Consider the following 18,917-nt stretch of genomic DNA (forward strand, 5'->3'; position numbering starts at 1 on the left):
GTCACCCGGTCATAGAGTTTGCAAGCCTGGAGCTGGCTTTGCAAACTTTTCAAAAGAAGTTTGAACTTATTCCAACTTAATGATTGAGATCTCCTTTTCACTCAAGTGATCATTGACTAGGGTTGCATCTTCATGACTTCGAAGTGTCATTTACTTCGCTCACCACAGTAATATTTTAGACTGCTCGTCTCTTTCAATACTCCTTTAAATATCACTGTCACACTTAAAGCTTTCTTTACTGCCTAAATAAACAGAATATCAGGAAACACCTACCTTTTTTGGATAAAGAATTTGAGGACTGTTGAAATAAGTAACTACATCCAATTTTCAAGGAGTTTTAGTACTCTAAAATGCGCTTTCTCGGCATGCAGCTTTCAGTTAAGAGAAGACTTCCGAAAACCTACATCAACCTACTTTCAACTCAGGAGCTAAATTTGAGGTACGTAGGTAAATCGTGAAAGCTTTGGAAATAACAAACATAAGATAGAGAGGCGAAGCTTGATCTTTCCTGTGGAAACTTTAACGTTGGTCTTTGTATCCAAAAGTGTGTTACTTTTCGTGAGATTTCACATCATGGATTTCTAAGCGTTTGTGGTTTACACAATTCCCTAATCGTAGGAAGGGTTTACGAAGGTTAGGATGTCTGTAACAACACTGCAGGAGTCAGTTGACTGGGCGGTCAACTCGATAGAAGGAGAGAAGATCATGATCGGGTGACGTTTCAGTTTGCTACTGAAAATGCAACGAATAGAGTTAATATGTATGACAGTTTTCAGATCGCCAGCCAAGCGGACATTTACCCATATTCCGTGTCAGTGACGAAAACAGATTTTTTTAAATTTACTTTGGACACAATTTACGTTTTCATGAAAGAGTCTTATACTTAAAAAGGATGAACTTGACAACGTCAGAAACACAGGAAACTCCCCTGTTTTCGGTAGGACATCACCGGCACCTAGAGAATATGGAGTTTATTGCATTTAAGCTATATTGAGCTTCAATCATTTTTGAGGGTGTTTGCGAACATCTTTTTCTAAAGTCAACGAATTGAAACATAATACTTGATTTTGAAATAGGTTGTTTGAATACCTCTTTCAACTACAGTGGAAAAAATTTTGGCCATTTCTTGCTGCGTGCCAACTGGGAAAACCCGAATTAAAATAGTATAAATGGTTACAAACAGTTTTCTTTAATCAGAAATCGACGTTAAATTGAAAGCTGACATATAATAGTTCACCAGGCGCACCATTTTCCCTAGCATCTCCGTATTAGAAAACAAAAAAATAAGAATTTTTCTCTGTAATGATACCTAACCATTCGGCATGATTTGATCTTTTTTTAGAGGCAGGGCAACAGTATCTTTAATCTTACTCAGGGTATGCAAGGCATTGTTATTTTTGGTCACAAAAAAAAAAAAGGGTTGCTCACATAGCGAACACATGGTGAAACGTTTCTGTCCAACCAGGACTACAACAAAAGAAAAAGTGATCGCGGTTCTTTCACGTGAACCTGTTTTGCCACGTGATTTCTTTAAGACGTCATTTAAATTTACTTTCCATAGCCCACTCTTTCCCGCATCTCACGTTTATTTTCCTTAAAGATAAGGGGACATGACAACCACAAAATCTTAAAGGAGGTGACTTACGTCACATCCTGAATGGAAAATGAAGATATAAGTTTAGAAGTCTGTCGAGTAATGTTATTAGATCTATCCGATTGATATTTAGCCGTCAATTAATGAACGGACCAGACCTTGTTGTTAAAAATATTTCACTGAGAAAGGTCTAGAAACCTCAAAAGCTGTTCCAAAATTCCACAGTGTGTAATTTGTATTTACTGTTTGACTTAAAGATAACGAATATTTTTCATGCTTGAAAATCTACGGGTATGGTGGGATGGGGGAATTGGACGGGGAACGATAGGATACCGAATGGAGATATCTCAGGGGTTTCCAAATTTAGAAATCAGGAAGACTGTCAATAGGAATCCTTAGTTCGACGAGTAGTTAACAGAAGTCCTTTTATAATATCCATGCGTGCCTATCACACGCATATTCTTCAATTATGGCGTCGAAAAACCCTTGTTTACGAATAAATGCCTCGTTTCGAGGGAGAGAGCTCACGTTATAACAGAGCCGAAAGTCATTTACGTCGCGACGTCTGAAACAACCTCGCAAACAGCTTTCGAAAATTACATTTCTAATCACGAAAGGTTTCAACGTACCGCGAGTGGTTGACTCCTTCCAAACGAATTCCGAAAGAATTCTCTTTATACCAACATCGGAAACCACATAATTCCCTATTATCTCAGTGTGAGCTTACGGCTGGACAACAAACAAACACAGCGGGAAAATATTCGCCTTGAACCTTAATCGCTCTGAAAAATGATCGGATGGTATTTTTAGAAAGAGGGACAACGCGCGAAATTCTGTTCCGGGCAAAGTTCACGCTGGGAACTAATGTCTTTCGTTTGTGGAAATCTTTTGGAAAGATTTTCTTAAGAGTTGTGTTACATCATATGGGAAAGTAATCAAAGAAACGATAAAAATTGCATTTTTAAAAAGATGAGGGGATTCGATATCTCAGTTTTTCAATGAGTCCAACTAACAGAAACTCTTCACGAATACACGCGGAGGATGGCATAAAACCCAGTGCAACATTCAGCCCATAAACTCTTTCATGGAGATCAAACTTGACCTCATAATTAAAGGCGGTCGTTTACTTATAATAAGAAAGGGTGATTATGTGGGTGGATTTACGTAAAACGTGACAAGAAGACATCTGGCAATTTTGCAAGAACTACTAAGCTGTATGGCACGTGTCGGCATGGTTTATATCACTCCTAGTTTTTCCGCACCCACCTTAACAAGTTATAAAACGCGCTGACGTGCGTACTTTTTTCAGATTTAACAGAACTGAGGAAGTAACAGAACGGAGAAAAAACCATGGCGAGTTTCACGAGGAGTTCGTGGCTACATCTTCTGCTGCTCGTAGTCTTATTACTCAGCGAAGGTTTAGCCCAACGGAGGTCATCTTCATCCTCTCGGACCATCCAGAGAGGGTCTTACAGAAAAATCCACGGAAGCAGGCGAGGGGCAAGTCGCACGTCTACGAGCCGTGCGATGGCTCTGAGGTACAGCGCTCTAAAAAGGCTTCGAGACGGAGGCAAGTGTTTTATTTTTTCGTTTTTAGTATTTAGTATTTTTCATACTGGACACAATGAAAATCGTAGTAATACACTTAAAGCTTTGCTAGTGAGTTAGACATCTTCTTAATTCCAAAACAGGGTTTTGACGATATAGGCATTCTAGTTGTTGCGAATTACGCTTTCACCAACATGTAGTTCAAACTTGATAAATGTTTTTAAAAGCTTCTTGTCATTTCGTTGGCGATGTTTAGGCGATTATGGGTTTTCACGGTTATATATATTCTAGCTAACTCTTCATTAAACTCGCCATGGTTTTGTAACTAAGTGGTAAGACGGCCATCTGTACTTCAAATGAATGGCACTAACTGTCTTGATCGTAATGTGAAATTCTAAAGTACCTCAGTAAACAAACAAAAAGAAGAAAATGGATAAGTAACAAATCAAAGAATTATATCGGACACAAGATTTTCATCACACAAGAGGGATAAATTTAATTCTTTTCAAAACTAATGATTGACCTTAAGTGGCGCTTCCGGAGTGAAAAACTAGGGCATCCCATATATCAAAGTTGAAATAAGAACACTCCCACTGGTCTCGTATCTTTTCCGGGCATTTCCTTTTCATATCGCCATGATGGTAGACAGTACTAGTAACAAAGGTCACGTCGCGTAAGATATTTATATCCAAGAGCGAGTAACATCGAATTCCTCCTTACAATATCACCCCTGAATCGAACATTTAGGTTTTAAGAATGAAGGAAATGATCTCTAACAAAATAGAGTCTTGGTTGTCAAACCAATTTCGATGTCAACAACCTTAGGAAATGTATGGAGGGGGGAGGGAAAGAGTTGTTAATTGGCATCATCCCTTAAAGGATGAATAGTTTTGTGGCTAAGAAATATGAGGGTTCAAAGATGAAGGATAAATTAAGTTTAATAAATGTTCTGTTGCTTGTAGAGTGCAAAGATAAACCAGAGGCACATGAGACCTGTGTAAAAGTAGTCAAAGAACTTGGCATCCAGGTGTGCGAAGTGAAGATCGACCAGCTGAAGTACAAACTGGAGAGGAGCTGTGCAAAGACTTGCAACTATTGTAAGTTGTTGTGTAATTCTGAGGTTCTGCCACTATTTTTGCCCTTCGCGCTGACAAAACAATTCAATCCACGGTCACTCCCGTACAGTTGCCGCTGCAGTAACTCTACTTACATTTTTACTATTTAGTACTTTTGATTTTACATTTTTGCTGACAAATAACCACAACAATTTTGTTTTAGGTGGAAAAACTGAAATCAGCTGCGAGAGAACTGGAGACTGTTGTTGGGACAGATACACACCACGTGGCAGAGCAAGCTGCCCAGGTAGTAAAAAAATACCTTTACAGCGAATTTACTAAGGGTCAATAATACGCCTCTTTTGTTCACTCTCGTTGGCATATTTTTGGTAGTTCAATGAGTTGTGCTTGGCTTCTTTAAGATTAGTAAGGCCATTTTTACTTTAACAAAACAACCACTGCAAGAAAAAAAAATTGCTTGGCAAAAGGCAACCATGGACTGCAATTTGACAAGAAAGCTGCGTGACTGATTGTTGTTCTTTTGGGAAGGAATCTTGCTTTCTTTCAACGTTACAAAAGTTTCAGATTTTTTTGTGTTACCAGCTCAGAAAAGGTAAAAGTTAAAAAATACAATAACCATCACACTATTGGTTGTGTAACTAAGATACAAAATCGGTTACTTTTCGCAAAATTGAACGTCGCAATAATGATTGATTTTCATGCAAGTGACTTCGTTTGGAATCGAACTCGATATTGTCTACTTAACTTCAAATCTCGTTTACACATTATTTGGTCAGAATGCAAGGATCACATGCGCCTTTGCAAAAGATTCAAAAGGTTCTGTCAAACAAGTAAAGAGGCGAACAAAGAGTTTATGAGACTGCACTGCCCAGTGACTTGCGGACAGTGTAGAGATAGGCCTGGAGCGAGAAGAGGAAGACCTGTTACCATGAGGGACTGGAGCAAGCTTTGATTTGGTCGAAGGTGAGTAGTAATTGAGTCTTCCTTTTGGAGCGCTCTGTGATTGTGTGTTCAAAACCAAAGCAATCTCAAACGGCCAATCAGAAGAAGGGAAAATACCTTTCAGAGCCAATGAGAACTAAAAGTAAAAACAACCAAACAGCCAAAAGCGCGCGAGAACGCGGGCGACCTAAGTCGTGATTGGTTTTAGTTTTAAGTCTGACTGGCTGATTAAAAAATTGGCGCGAGTTTTCTGTACCAATCACGGTGCGAAGTAAAACGAAACTCCCTGATTACTTTCGACGCTGAATTGAAAATTGCTCTAAAAATATCATGAAAAAAAAAAGAATGGTCAAACTCTTGGCTGTAGGGATGTATCTCTTTCACTTGACCTAAAAAGAAATCTTGGAATCATGAACAGAACTATGTGACAAAACAAAATCTCGATTGGTTGGGTCGCGTTCTTCCGCGATTCCAACATTTTTTCACGTTTTAGTATTGAGATCTCGTCGACAATTTTTGGGACTTTCATTCAGTCTGGTTATAGCCGTAGAGATAATGGCGGTTTGAATATCATGGCATTCAAATAGGAAGGGCTTTAAACCTTGATTCCATACAGCTCTACACATTTTCTAAGGTACAAATAAGGAGAATTTGTCTAACAATCGACAGCTTCATCTGTGGGTGATCATTTCCTCTATTCTACTAAACTTAATGTGTGATTCAGGGGTGATATTTTAAGGAGAAACTACATTCAGTCTCTGTCAGGGGTCAAAGGGTTTTAGGTTTGATCCCTCTCCTCCTTGGGGTTACCAAAAATTTCGTCATCAAATTTTAATTCAATTTCGTGGAGAATGGTGACGCGAGTAAAGAATATCGTCAACTAATAGTTATTGGGTAGAATTTTAAAACCATGTTTTCAGATATGAAACTGTACTCTTTTTAATATTGTAACTTGAGATATGTACTTTTATCTTGAGAGGATAAAGATTATTATTATTAAGAAATTTACGGCAGACAGTATTCAAACGTTGGGAGGGAGAGGGTTAAGTATACCCCCCCCCCCGAAATCGCACATCACCATGTCTAAAAAATTTCACTATCGTTTTTTTCTTTCAGATTGTGTCTGAACTGCAATATAAAGTTGGTGGACGGTTCTTTCTTATTTGAATTTTACAAACGATACGTATTTTTGGTGAGGCATCAGTTTTGATTAAAGAGGACCTCCACCAAGAAGGCGAATTACGAGGCACATGTGGACGATGTTTGATGTAAATAAACAGATTTTAAGACTCTAAAAATAATCATGCGTTTAAATCAGGAGCGCCCTTCATATCTGGAAAACAGAATTATTACAGTTTGGCAATGTAGATGAAGTTGTTTTCACGCACGTTTCACTAACATCTACTATTTATAACAGTCTCGGACCAATCGAGATTATAGATACGTTACGTTTCATTGAACAAGTTTCAATTGACCGAAATAAATCGGAATAAATCTAATAGCCGGCGCAGCTTCCAAAGAAGCTTACCGAAGCATCCTTTGTTGATCAAACTTAGCAGGTCATCACGAAAGGCGCGATGTGTAATTTTGATTCCTCTTAATCATGGTTACTACAGACAAAAAGTTTATGAAATTCCTTCCCTGACTTTTCCCTGAAAAAAGTAAAAATTTCCCTATATAAAAAACCGAACGAACAATTTTTCAAATTAAACCTGAAGACGGCTTTTAACTTCCCCTCACATTCTCTGCACGTCTCATGCAGTGTGCAGGAATTGATAATTCCTACACGTAACATAGAAAGATTGATTTTCTTGAAAACTTAACACCAGCCTCTTTTTCATTTTCATTTAACTCTTATCGACTATTATAATGTTTCTTGCTCCAGAAATTGTACCAAATAATTAGAAATATTATAAAACGACGGAAGTGTGTACTTTCACAGACCAAGTTCAACTGACATTACAAGGGGAAACTATATGTTTCACAAGAATCTATAAACTTTATTAAAAAATTCATGAGTAACTGTAAAGTTTAAGTATCTTTCATCAGTGAAAGAAACCAGCATAAAGAGAAATTTGAGAAAGAAATGTGACTGATTTTCGTCTTATCCAGGCTTCTCCGTGTTCAAATTCCCTGATTTATCCCCTACCTGTGACTTCCATGTTCAATTTTCATGACTGCTCGTTTTTCTTTCTCAAGCTTGTCCTGCGTACCCAACTAATTAAGGTGGCTCTGCTTCTACAGTACAATTGAAATTCGATATTAACCAATCGGGTCACTGTCCTTTAAAGGAAAGAAAGTTAACCTCAAAAGCAATTACTATGTTCCAAACGTAACCTCAATGGTCACGTTTGGAACATAGAATTTGGAACATAGAATTTGGAATTTGGAACATAGAATTTTGTCCTCGAACTACCCACGATATGAAAGGTCTTGTAACTATCTGAGTACTGAGTGCTTCTTTGCATCCAGTAACCCGGCGAAAGTTTGTTGGGTGGGGAAGGGGGAAGGGGGGAGGGGGTATTCTGCCGTGTATTAGCATGCGTCATATGAGTCGCCTCAAACTATAGAAACCGGGAGAAGCTTACGCGTCGTAAGCCATTAGACAAGTGTGTAAGATCTCAAATATAGTCACCTACTTGGGAACAAGACAGCCTCGAGACCTTGTGAAGTCGAATTTTTCGGAGACTAATACAAGAGAGACACGAGCTCCTCATCTACAGTGACACTGACAAAAAGACCACTATACAATTACTATTCAAAGTATCGGTTACTCAAACAAAAGCGTGCGTAAGTAGGGTATCCTTTTTCAAGCGCTTTATCGAATCCTCATTCCTCACTGCCCCCTCATTTGGTGTTTTTTTTTTTCTCTACCAGTTTAATCATTTCATTCGCTCTATATTTTGCATTTTTGAGGGAGTGGTCATTATACTTTTGTAAGACCACAACCTTAGTTATGCGCATTTGGATGGTGTTTTCTAAAGATTTTCCAAAAACATTTCAGCTATATGATATAGAAACCTTACCTATTGAGAGGGCTTACATACTCACGCGTCTGTGCGTGAGTGCAGAAATTACCACGCGACGGGGAGTGGGATAACAACTCACTTTATCAGGAAACTATTTTACTGCCTTTTTTAATTCATCTGCGGAAAAGGAAAGTTAAGAACAAATTTCTTAAAACAATATGAAGTAATAAGAAACGAACCTAAAGAAAACGTATTTTACTCTTATAAAAAGTAGCCACCAGCTTTGCGGTCGGCTTGTTAAAAGTAGGACATCCAGCAACTAACACGTGTCGGATTGTTAAATCAATTAGCTTCCAGCAGATACGACTTTTTCAAAAGGTGTTACAAGTACCTGTACTGATTTATAAAAGGGGGAATTAAGAGTTGAAAATACTCAAGTTCATTTAATTACAGCAATACAGCACCAAAAAGCAACGTAACACGAGGCTGCAACGGATGTTCTTGTATACATAAATACCTTACGGGTCATCTCATAGAAGATGAGGTAATTCTGGAGGATTAACAAACTGCCATTTTTAAGCACAAAAGATCTTTATCAATTCAATGAACAAAGCGTGACATTCAGTTCTACTTGATATGCGTGCGGAGAATAATTGATTTTTTCTATCTCGACTGACGTCGACTACGCCCCCTCTTATAACTGATATATAAACCCACCGTAGAACATTCTTCAAGCATTCTTTTTCTTTTCCAAAAAGACGAGTGGCCGGAATACCGAGTTCAACATCCACGAAGCATGGGAATTTTAGGAAGGAGTTTCTTCTTATCCTTCCTCGTCGTGGTTTTGATCCTCTGTCAAGCTTTTGCACAAAGTCCCACAAGTAGGGCTAGCAAAAGGCTGACAGCAAGAAACAGGCTACGGAACAGTGGAGGTATGAGTTGCCATCGAAAAGATTAACATATAGCATCTCCGTAATCGTAGCTTTAACACCGTGCACTTTATTCACAAGAATCGAATGCCGGCAAATTCTGTTAGGGGTTGATCCATTGGTTAAACTTGATTAAGCAAATCTGGGAAACAGAATGAATCCTACCAAGATTGTATTTATTTTTACCTGTTATTTTCGATTGCAAAATCTCTTGGCATTTTACCATGAAGAGCATCCTAAATGACTTAACGGTCGATTGTTTCTTTTTGTTGTTTTTGTTGTTTTTTTTTTTTAGACAATTTTACAATGTGTGGTTTCGTTTCTCCCTTTTCACACTCTGGAATGACTGAAAAACACTTATTGCGTGAAACATGAAAAACAAGGTTACCTCTTGAGGCACATTCCACAAGCTTTAAATCTCAAATGGGAGACAGAAGCTTCGTCGCGAGAAAGATCAATTCACACGTCATAGCGAGGCCTTGTTTCTCAAATGTTCAGGGAACACTAGGTGGTCGTTTTGTTTTCTTTAGTACACGCAAGCGTTTTTAAGTCTGAAAACAAGGGACACCTTTCATTAAACATCCCACAGGCTTTTGAATTTATATGAAAAGCAGAAGCAGTGTATGCACGGTAAAAAAATCAATTCCCACACCGTAGATGGTCTTATTACCAAAGTGTTCGGGGAATACCGTTGATTTGTTTCAGTGCACGCAAACATTTTCAAGTCTTGCAGCGAGCGAATTAGACTGGAATCAATGAAACATTCTTCTTTTACCAAAATCGATCTTCACTACATACATCTGTGCAGTTATATATCACGCTAGCGCTAGATATGGTTAGTAACAGAAAATGTGTTGATCTTTTTTTTGTTAATCTAAAATTTTCAATGTCAAGCCTGTATCAGAGGGCAGTGGGGAATACAGACTGAATAGATTTGTTTTAGATGATTTGGTGAGGAATGACTTTAAATATATCTGATATAAGTCGTCCACGACTTTAAACATGTCTGATACAAGTCGTCAAACTTTATCCTTTTTCAGTGTTTTAAAACAAAATCTATAAATATCAACACGTACACGGCCGTAAAAACCTTCAAAGGTTAAGTGGCTGACAAAAGTACATCATACTTGTTTTTGACGGACTAGATAATAACTTTTCCATTCCGGCACTCATGACGTTTCTCACAATGCTAATCACATATCTCATGTCAGCGTAGTGTATGAGCCTACTCCGTCACCACTGCACAGTGCTGTTTTGTAACTCAGTTATTGCAACAACCGATCTCGAAATCGCAAGGTACGACCCTCATGCTTTTATGGGATGTAATATTTTCCTTGCCTTTCTTTTTTCTCAAGCCGAAATGACGGAGAGACGTTCATCACTCGAATAGAAAAGAACAAGGGCTTTTATTGTCCCTTCACTCTTCTTTCTAAAAATATCTGAACCCAGTCTTTACCGCACATCGCAAAATGGCTTTATAGCTTCCGGAAGCGTTTGAACCCAGTCTTTTGTGCACGTCATAAAATGACCTTGTAGCTCGCATGCCCTTAAATAACATCAAAGTTGTCATTTCAAAAAAAAAATGTAAATATATCTATAAATATATTTTAAAGGAAAAAAGAGGCTGAAGGATTGGTACATGTCCGCAGTTCGACCAAATACGAAAGAAACAAAGTTTTAGGCAACAATCAGACAAAGCAAAATCGGTGTTTCATGACATATAATGACAGATGGTGCAACAAACGAATACTAAGTATTCGTCAGAGCCCCCTTAACTTAAAGCTTCAGTTTCTGACCACCATGAACAAGCTCTGAGCACATTTGCTTTCAAGTTTTCCGTAAGAGGAAATGAGAATTCCTATGAGAATTCCAATATTTTAAGTGTAGCCAAATCCATCTAGATATTTGCAGTACTAATACCTGGCAATTTTTTTTCCGCGCGTCATGCAAAACACTTTTCAACTTGTAAGATGCCGATCTCCGTGACCTCGCTCACTTTAAAAGAATCTGAGCTATAACTGAATCGATCACCATAGGATTAACTCTGACTGACGAATATCAGATTTTCCGTTTGTATCAATTTTGGTCACTGTACTGATACCATCAGTTTTAAAAATGAACACAACAACGGAAGGATCTAGATATTTTACTGTCATGTATAGATTTCCAAATCGAGATATAACCCCAAGGAATTTTAATCTTCAAATTAAAAAAAGTAACAAATTTGTTTGCACTGTCTTTCTGTCGTATGACACAAAAAAACTATCATTTATAAAATGTCTTCCTCAATTCTTTTAACTAAGTCACAGAAAATGTATAAAATCCTGAAGGTTGAGATACGGCGATCAAATGTTTACATCACTACAAGGGACTTAGCGATCGTTTCACTGTGAAGTCACAAACGAGTAACCTCTGCCAAATATAATACAGTGTCAACTCATTTGCCAACGCACGAAAGATATAACAGCAGTGCGTAACACTTAAGCAAAGTGTTCTCAAACTAAAATCTGATGTTGACGCTGGAACTGACATAGAAGTAGTAAAGGGTACTGATCAAATTGTATAAAAACTTTGTTTACGAGAAGTTAAGGATCATCCTGCTGTAACAATGTTGTTTGCGCGCAAATCCGCAACTGATGTCCTTATCACCCGCCTCAATTTTGGCGGCTGCCAATTTTTGGCAGTTCTTCATAAAGGAAGGCGTTCTCGTTTTAGTTGTAGAAAGCCTTCAACGCGCAATTTTTGCTCGGCATGCCTTGTTAATGCGGTGCGCGGCTTGAACTTGCACGCCACGATCACGATCTCGTCCTCAGCGGTGGCAAATAAGGTTCCACTGCCACGTAATTTTGGGTGGCATCATATTTTAGTGCGCATCTATCTCTAGGGTTTTATATAACAACCAGAAAATTTGGAAAAACTAGGAAAAACGCAATTTAAATAATCAATGATCTAGTTACGTCTTTAACCCACGGGCTAAGGCTATTTTTCCACTCACGACGAAACAAACGGGACTTTATGTACATACATACATGCATACATACATACATACACACATACATACATACATACATACATACATATATTAACTGACCACTCCACATGGGGGCTTTTCAGGGCCAATTTCCACCCAGCAACCACCCCAGGGGAGGACATCCATCACACAGTAATCTAGTGTGTGGGAAATTAACGTCTCCTACACCAACCCTGCTGGAGACGGGACCTCCATTTATTCGTCCCTATCCGAGAAGACTAGAATATCTAACCATTTCTTGACGTTATAGAAAGGTAGCATATTCTTCTCACTTGTTTTAAGACCTTAAGTGTTGGTCCGATGTATGCTATTTGGGATTTACGGGATCAGGCAGGGCTTCTCTCTCAAACGACATGCCAAATTCCATGCCCTACAAAAACGTAACATAACAAATGGCCAGGCGTGTTTGAGTTTTCCTCACGATAAATCGCTACTTTAAGATAGATTTACCCGCACTTCCTTTTTGTGAATTTTTCTCTCGCAGAATGCAAAGACGAAGGTTCACACCATACTTGTATGAAGGTAATCAACGAACTGGGACACGGAGTGTGTAACACGATCATTGATCAGCTGAAAAAAAAGCTGGAAAGAAGCTGCTCTGCAAGTTGTCACTACTGTAAGTAACTCTGTCCAGGGGCGCATACACGAAATATAATCTTTGCAATAAATCTTTCAGCAAATTAAATGAATCAACGACCGACAAAGCATGTAATACTTTCATTCTCATCGTCTTTAAATAAAAGATTTTACTTACTTACTTACTAACTTGATGAGCAGCAAAATGGGCAATGCTTTTCATTTTGAAGATAATTATTCCATGACCCGTAATAACTATTAGGGTGACATTACCCGTCTTGATCAAAAAAAAGATAGCGCGCTTCAACAAAAAGTTCTGGTTTAAGCTTTAAGTGTATATCAATCACGCCTCGACATTCTTCAATCGTTTTCTAATGCCTCCTCTCAACAAAAGTAATCGGGTGAGCCCTGTTACGAGGTTAGGACGTAACCAAGCTACTTCCCAGAAATTTACCCTGGAATACCTGAGTCCATATTGGTTTTAGTCTTCTTGTTACGGTAACTGAACATACCTAAATGTAGAATACAGCGATATGAAATCAATAATTGGTGACTGACTTCCTAAGCGAGGAATATTGCTCTCCTGAGGAAGTAAGAAGTATAAAAATAATCCAACAGAAGAGCAATAATAAATAGAACGGTTGATATTGTTTGTTAAGGTGGAGAACCTCTCGAAGACTGCAGAACAAGCAGGAATGGATGCTGTTGGGACGCTAGCACACCCAGCCAAGATCCCTATGGCAGGAAGGGCTGCCCTGGTGAGTAAAATAGCAAAGGAAAAAAAAATACTGCTAAGAAAATGAACGGCTTCTGGGACTCAGCTCATCGATGTATGGATTACCCTTGAAAAGAGAGCTTAGCCACAGATACGTATAGGCCTTGTGTCTCTCAGTGATCTAATTATGGTGAATTAATAACAAGTTTTAGTGCCGTGAGTTGCCACAATAATAGACCCTTTTAAGGTTATCGCCGCCATTTTGCCGGGGGTGCAAGACTGCTGGGGGCAAGCCCAAAATGTACAGTGAATGTATGGAAAAAGTCGGGAGATTGATGCTCGATAATTTGAGGAAGGTTGACAGTCTGCAATTTCCATAAATTACGAAGTAAAGATACCAGGCAAAAGATGTTACCGATTAAATGTGAAGGGTTCAGGCTCGCTGAGAAGTAAGAAATCTTATTTTTAGTTTTTCATACAAATGCTTTTAAATTTTCCCGCAAACGGCGGCTTGGTTTTAGAGACAAATATATGGAAAATCAAAATCTTAATTTGCGGCTTTTTTCGCTAGACTTCATTTCTCAAAATTGATCGGTAAACTGGTAGCTTTGGTATCTTTAGTTTGTAATTCATAGAAATTGCACGATGTCAACCTTCCTCAAATTATCGAGCATCACTTTAACTCAACTTTTCCCATACATTCACTGCACATTTTGCGTTCGCCCCAGCAGTTTTGCACCCCCGGCAAAATGGCGGCGTTAACGTTAAAAGGGTCTATTCATGAACATCACCTCGGTACACATGCAAAACAAAGGCGACTTTTAATGTATCATTTTCATCATTGGAACAACCATGGCCCTATAGAAGATAATATTATCCAACTGTGCTTCGTGGAGTACAAATAACGCGCGAGACGAGTACAAATATCATGCGATATTTGAACTCCAGGAATATCCACGAAATTTCGCCCGCACTGAAATAACAATTTGGCGTGTTGGATAATAAATCTCTTATTGGACATTTTGTTGTGTAGTATTGCTGAGTATTTTTACTCGTTGCTTGTATTTTGACTCGCCCTACGAGCTCGTCAAAATACGGCACAACTGGTAAAAATTTCTCAGCGATACTTCACAACTAAACGTCTAATTAACAATTATTCCACGAGCGCGATATGAGATGATATATGAGATTATTTTGTAAGAAGAAACTGGATGTTACAATGTAAAGACATTAGATTATGGTATATTGGCTCATATACCATAACGGCTAAGTCAATAAAAAGTCTTGAATTGCATTATTCAATGACCCAGTTTTTAATAATGAAATATATTTATTTACTGCTTGTAAACCCCGTAACTCCTGAGATTGACGAGCATCTAACTTCTCCTGAGTATCACTGCCGAGTTACACATTATGGTCATGAGAATAAAGAAAATGATCACCAACTAGAAAGGGTCTTGATTGTTAAACAAATTATCCTTGCAGCACCTTATAGGGAATGTGTAGAGAACAGTATTGAGAATATACATATCAGTGTTTGGATGAAAAGGGATGAAACCCGCCTGGTGTCAGTAATGACCGAGAGCACTTGCATACTGCTGCTATCTTCGAATATTTGTATAAGAATCCATTTACCTTTGACATGAAAACAGCAACAGTTACAAACGATTTTATTCTGAGTTGTGCGCGCAAGAATAGCTAGCTTCAGCATCTGCGAAGCCGCACGACAATTTTCCAACTTACATAAATTATTTCCACTCTCCTTGCGGCTAATGAACCCGTGGGCTAAAATGTTGCTGGGCAATCTGGGGAGCAATTTTGTAACATTTCTCAGAGTCGAGTCAACCCAACATTCCAAAAGACTGGTCGTGATGTGTATCCTCTAGGATCAGAAGATTTTAATTTGGATATATCAACAAAGTTGAAATGGTAAGTTGGCCACCGTAACGATTACAAAAGCTGGCGTTTCGAGCGTTAGCCCTTCGTCGGAGCGAACAGGGGAATTGTGGGTTGTGTGTACTTTTAAAGGCAGAAAATGGAGCTACGTTATCGGTGGGAACATGGCAACGAGAAAAACATGAATAAATTAGTGGCATGAAAAGCGTTCGTTGATCCCTGTGGGATTTAGATTGCCGGTTTGAAAGATGAGCTTTTGTTCAAGATTTTTACGGCTTTCCGTGCTACCTAAGTGCAAGGAAAGACCGCAGATTGCCATATGTTGCTTAGAATGATGAGGTAAATTAAAATGTCTAGCGACTGGTTTCGATGTGTCCTTGTCATTCCTTTCCACGTCTCGAAGGTGTTCTTGGAATCGATCACCTAGTCTTCGGCCTGTTTCGCCGATGTATCTCTCAGAAGATTTTAGTTTTGTTACACATAAATATATCTGATCCCTCCATAAGGCCCTATGGTATTTTTCCTGTCCTCGTTGGCAGTAGTTAATTGAAAGTCAATTTCCTATAATCCCCTTTTTTTACTTTGTTGTCGACGACTGATGCCCTCCATTCCCCCTAAAAACCATGTGATCCCCTAAAATCTCTTAACCCCCCCCCCCCACCTTACCGCGATAGTGAATGGTCCCTAACGGGGGAGACCCCTAGTCCGAGGTAAAAAAAATAATGTTAAAAAAAAATTATATATATATATATATATATATATATATATATATATTATATGTTTGTAAGAATATTCCGCTAAGCCTAAACAGTGCTCGACTTGCGGAGCGATAATAATGATATCAATAAGCTGAAAAGGTTTAAAATCGATTAAATTACATTTCTGTTTCGAGATGTTCTCTCCTCGAATGTTTTAAAAATAAAAGATCAAAGTCAGTGCATACTTGTAAAGGTATTTTCTAGCACTCGAGCATGTAGTTGCCAGCTCGCTTCTTTTGATCAATGTACATAGGTCCGGTGTCTGTATAATGAAGTACTTTTCGGTTAAACAAAGATGACATTTCTTTGAGATGTTAGTGTACGTACTGACATGAGTGATTACTTTCCAGGACAATGTGTATTCCGCGCCGACGTCCTTCAGGGACCAGATATGCTTGCTTAGTTCTGTGGAATTCATTTTGCGCCTGTCTTAAAGCGAAGCTATATGATTCTGGTGTCTTGTTTTGAACTGATCTTCGGTTATGCCGATGTAGGTTTCTTTGCCCTTGTTGCTACTCACAGTAGCTTGGTATACAATACTCCGCGCCAGGCAGTTTCCGTCCATCGTCCAGGTGTTTGCTGGTTCGGCTTACACGAATAGCTTCAGCGTGTTTCTGTTGAAGATTTTCTTCAGTGGCTGTTTGCTTTTGAAGCACTCGTTCACAATGTCCTGGAACTTTCTTCCCACATTCGTGGTGACGTTCTTGGTAAAGGGGGAGATTGAACCATGTGATATTTCGACGCCTAACTTTCTTTTCCTGTTGTTGGATGGTCTGCTCTTGGCTTTGCTGTGCCCTGCCTTCGGCTTGGAACTTCAGTTCGAAGACATAACCACTGCTTTTTGCCTGGTTTTGTGTATGGTTCATAGATGCCCTTGCTTAGGTTTAGCTTAACGTCAAGAAAGTCAACAATTCAATTCAACATAAAACCAGGCAACACGCCCCAATAAGCACACCGTGAGAGCAATCACCCCCCCCCCCCCCATCGATTATAAAGAACCTACCACAGGCGATCAATAAAAAGCTCAACGAGACCTCGTCGAACAAGGAGAGCTTTGATAAAGCGGCACCGGTTTAGCAACAAGCCCTTGAAAGCAGCGGTTATGACTTCGAGCTGACGTTCTAGTAGCCGAAACAGAACTGTAATGTAATCGATATTAAACCTTTTCAACTTATTACTATTATCATTCATATATATAATTATATAGATGTCGTTAGTAGAACTCTCAGGCCAACAAAGGTGCACCGCGCCAGGTGGATCAATGTATATCTGTATATATGTATGTATGTATATATTTATTAAAAACTGGATCATTGGATAATGCAATTCAAGAATTTTTATTGGCTTAGCCATTATGGTAGTACATCAGCCAATATACCATAATCTAATATCTCTTCCTTGTAACATCCGGTTTCTTCTTACAAAATAAAGTCAAGAAGATTTGTCTAATATCTTGGAAGGCGTTTTTATTTTGGAGCAACTTCAGAATACCCGTCCACATCATTTACATATGTCGGGAGGCTTTGAAGAATGAGGTATAACACAATAGACGCTATTCTTATTCAATGACATGTAAATGATGTGGCAGGGTATTCTGAAGGTTAGCTTTTTTTTTTTAATAAAATAGTTATGCCACTAGCTCGCGTTTGTTGGATATGAGATGATTATAGCCAACTATCATCTCATATCCAACGCGCGCTCGTGGAATAATTGTTAAATATACATATACATCACTTTTCTCTTCTGAGTGTGCTTTGTTTCCATTGTGCGGTGTATGTAGAATGCAAGGATCATCTTTCTTTGTGCAAACGATTCAAAAAGTTTTGCACGGAGTCAAACCCAGGAAATATCGAGTTCATGCAGCTTCATTGTCCACTGACGTGCGGCAGATGTGTTAAGAGGAGGAATGATTTTCCAATAACAGGACAGAAAATCCAAATGAATGATTGGAGGAAACTTTAATTGCTAAAGAAGGTAAGTAATCGCTGCGGTTCGTGCACCTTAAAAAAGCTGACTGATGATGGTAAAATATGGGAAGTTCGTCGTTTTGTTAATCTGTTGAGATTTTTTTCAGTCTCAATCTGCTAAACCGATTGAGCTTTGTACGGTTCCTATACTGGGGCTAAATAAGTCAGCAACCACGACTTGGATTAGTAAGTACGGTTAAGAAAGTTAACGGGTGGATGAGGTTATGCAAGAATAAAAGGCTTGACTGGACTTTCAATTCCTTTTGGAATCAGGAAATTAGTAATCGTTTGGAAACATATGAGCATTAATGCCTGGGGTGGCCATATTGGTTAAGTGGGAGTGGTTACGGCCGGATTCCTCTGTACTTTCACCTTAGATCTGTATTTGTTATACAAATCTACGATGGTAACAAGCGGGTTCCATGGGAATCTCAAGCATGGGTCAAAGGATTTTACAGTGTACTAGGCACTATGAAGTGTTAATATTGTGAATTACACTATTCAAAGGCGCGTTTATCTTTCAGAGATTTGGCGGATGAAAAAGTCCTCCCACAAGATGGAACGTCAATATCCTTGAGCCTGTTGTCGCATATAGCTGTGAGGTTGCCGTTATATCAATGAAGTGGCCCAATATTAATAACACTCCCCCTAGCTGGATTGTGATTTAGAGCAAATTTCAACAGAGTCGAAGGCATTCTGGGATTGCCTTGATTTCCTTTTGGTTCACATTGTGATTGGTCTAGAATATTCGTGCCAACCTTTCAACCAAACACATGTTGATCTTGTTTTTCAATAATTTACGCAATTTCATTAAAAATCCGCATTATTTTCCTTCCACCTACACAAACCGAAATTCTCCTTTGTTCTGAAAAGTAGCCCACGAACAACGGCCGTCATTAATTGCGCTGCAAAACCT

The 18,917-nt window shown here is 38.8% G+C and overlaps 2 protein-coding genes and 1 long non-coding RNA gene across 3 annotated transcripts; 2 read left to right on the forward strand and 1 right to left on the reverse strand.

The window, feature by feature from the left end:
- The first annotated feature begins 420 nt into the window (after positions 1 to 420).
- Positions 421 to 7,247, forward strand: LOC111335460 (uncharacterized). The gene is made up of 6 exons (XM_022941362.2): positions 421 to 439; positions 2,904 to 3,164; positions 4,105 to 4,239; positions 4,421 to 4,504; positions 4,995 to 5,181; positions 6,277 to 7,247. Exons 2-5 carry the CDS (start codon positions 2,945 to 2,947, stop codon positions 5,168 to 5,170), a joined length of 615 nt encoding a protein of 204 aa, XP_022797097.2. The 5' UTR covers positions 421 to 439; positions 2,904 to 2,944; the 3' UTR covers positions 5,171 to 5,181; positions 6,277 to 7,247.
- LOC148717468 (uncharacterized) lies at positions 813 to 2,365 on the reverse strand. Its single transcript, XR_015994784.1, has 2 exons — positions 2,224 to 2,365; positions 813 to 955 (listed from the first exon to the last, which is right to left on the reverse strand). It is a non-coding gene; the product is annotated as an uncharacterized LOC148717468 (long non-coding RNA).
- Positions 7,248 to 8,727: 1,480 nt separating the features above from the next.
- On the forward strand, positions 8,728 to 18,838 carry LOC111335449 (uncharacterized). Its single transcript, XM_022941353.2, has 5 exons — positions 8,728 to 9,061; positions 12,574 to 12,705; positions 13,325 to 13,423; positions 17,815 to 18,008; positions 18,526 to 18,838. The coding sequence occupies exons 1-4, from the start codon at positions 8,926 to 8,928 to the stop codon at positions 17,994 to 17,996; spliced, it is 549 nt and encodes a 182-aa protein (XP_022797088.2). The 5' UTR covers positions 8,728 to 8,925; the 3' UTR covers positions 17,997 to 18,008; positions 18,526 to 18,838.
- Positions 18,839 to 18,917: the final 79 nt, after the last annotated feature.

Source organism: Stylophora pistillata, chromosome 13 (assembly GCF_964205215.1).
Source record: "Stylophora pistillata chromosome 13, jaStyPist1.2, whole genome shotgun sequence".
NCBI classification, from domain to species: domain Eukaryota; kingdom Metazoa; phylum Cnidaria; class Anthozoa; order Scleractinia; family Pocilloporidae; genus Stylophora; species Stylophora pistillata.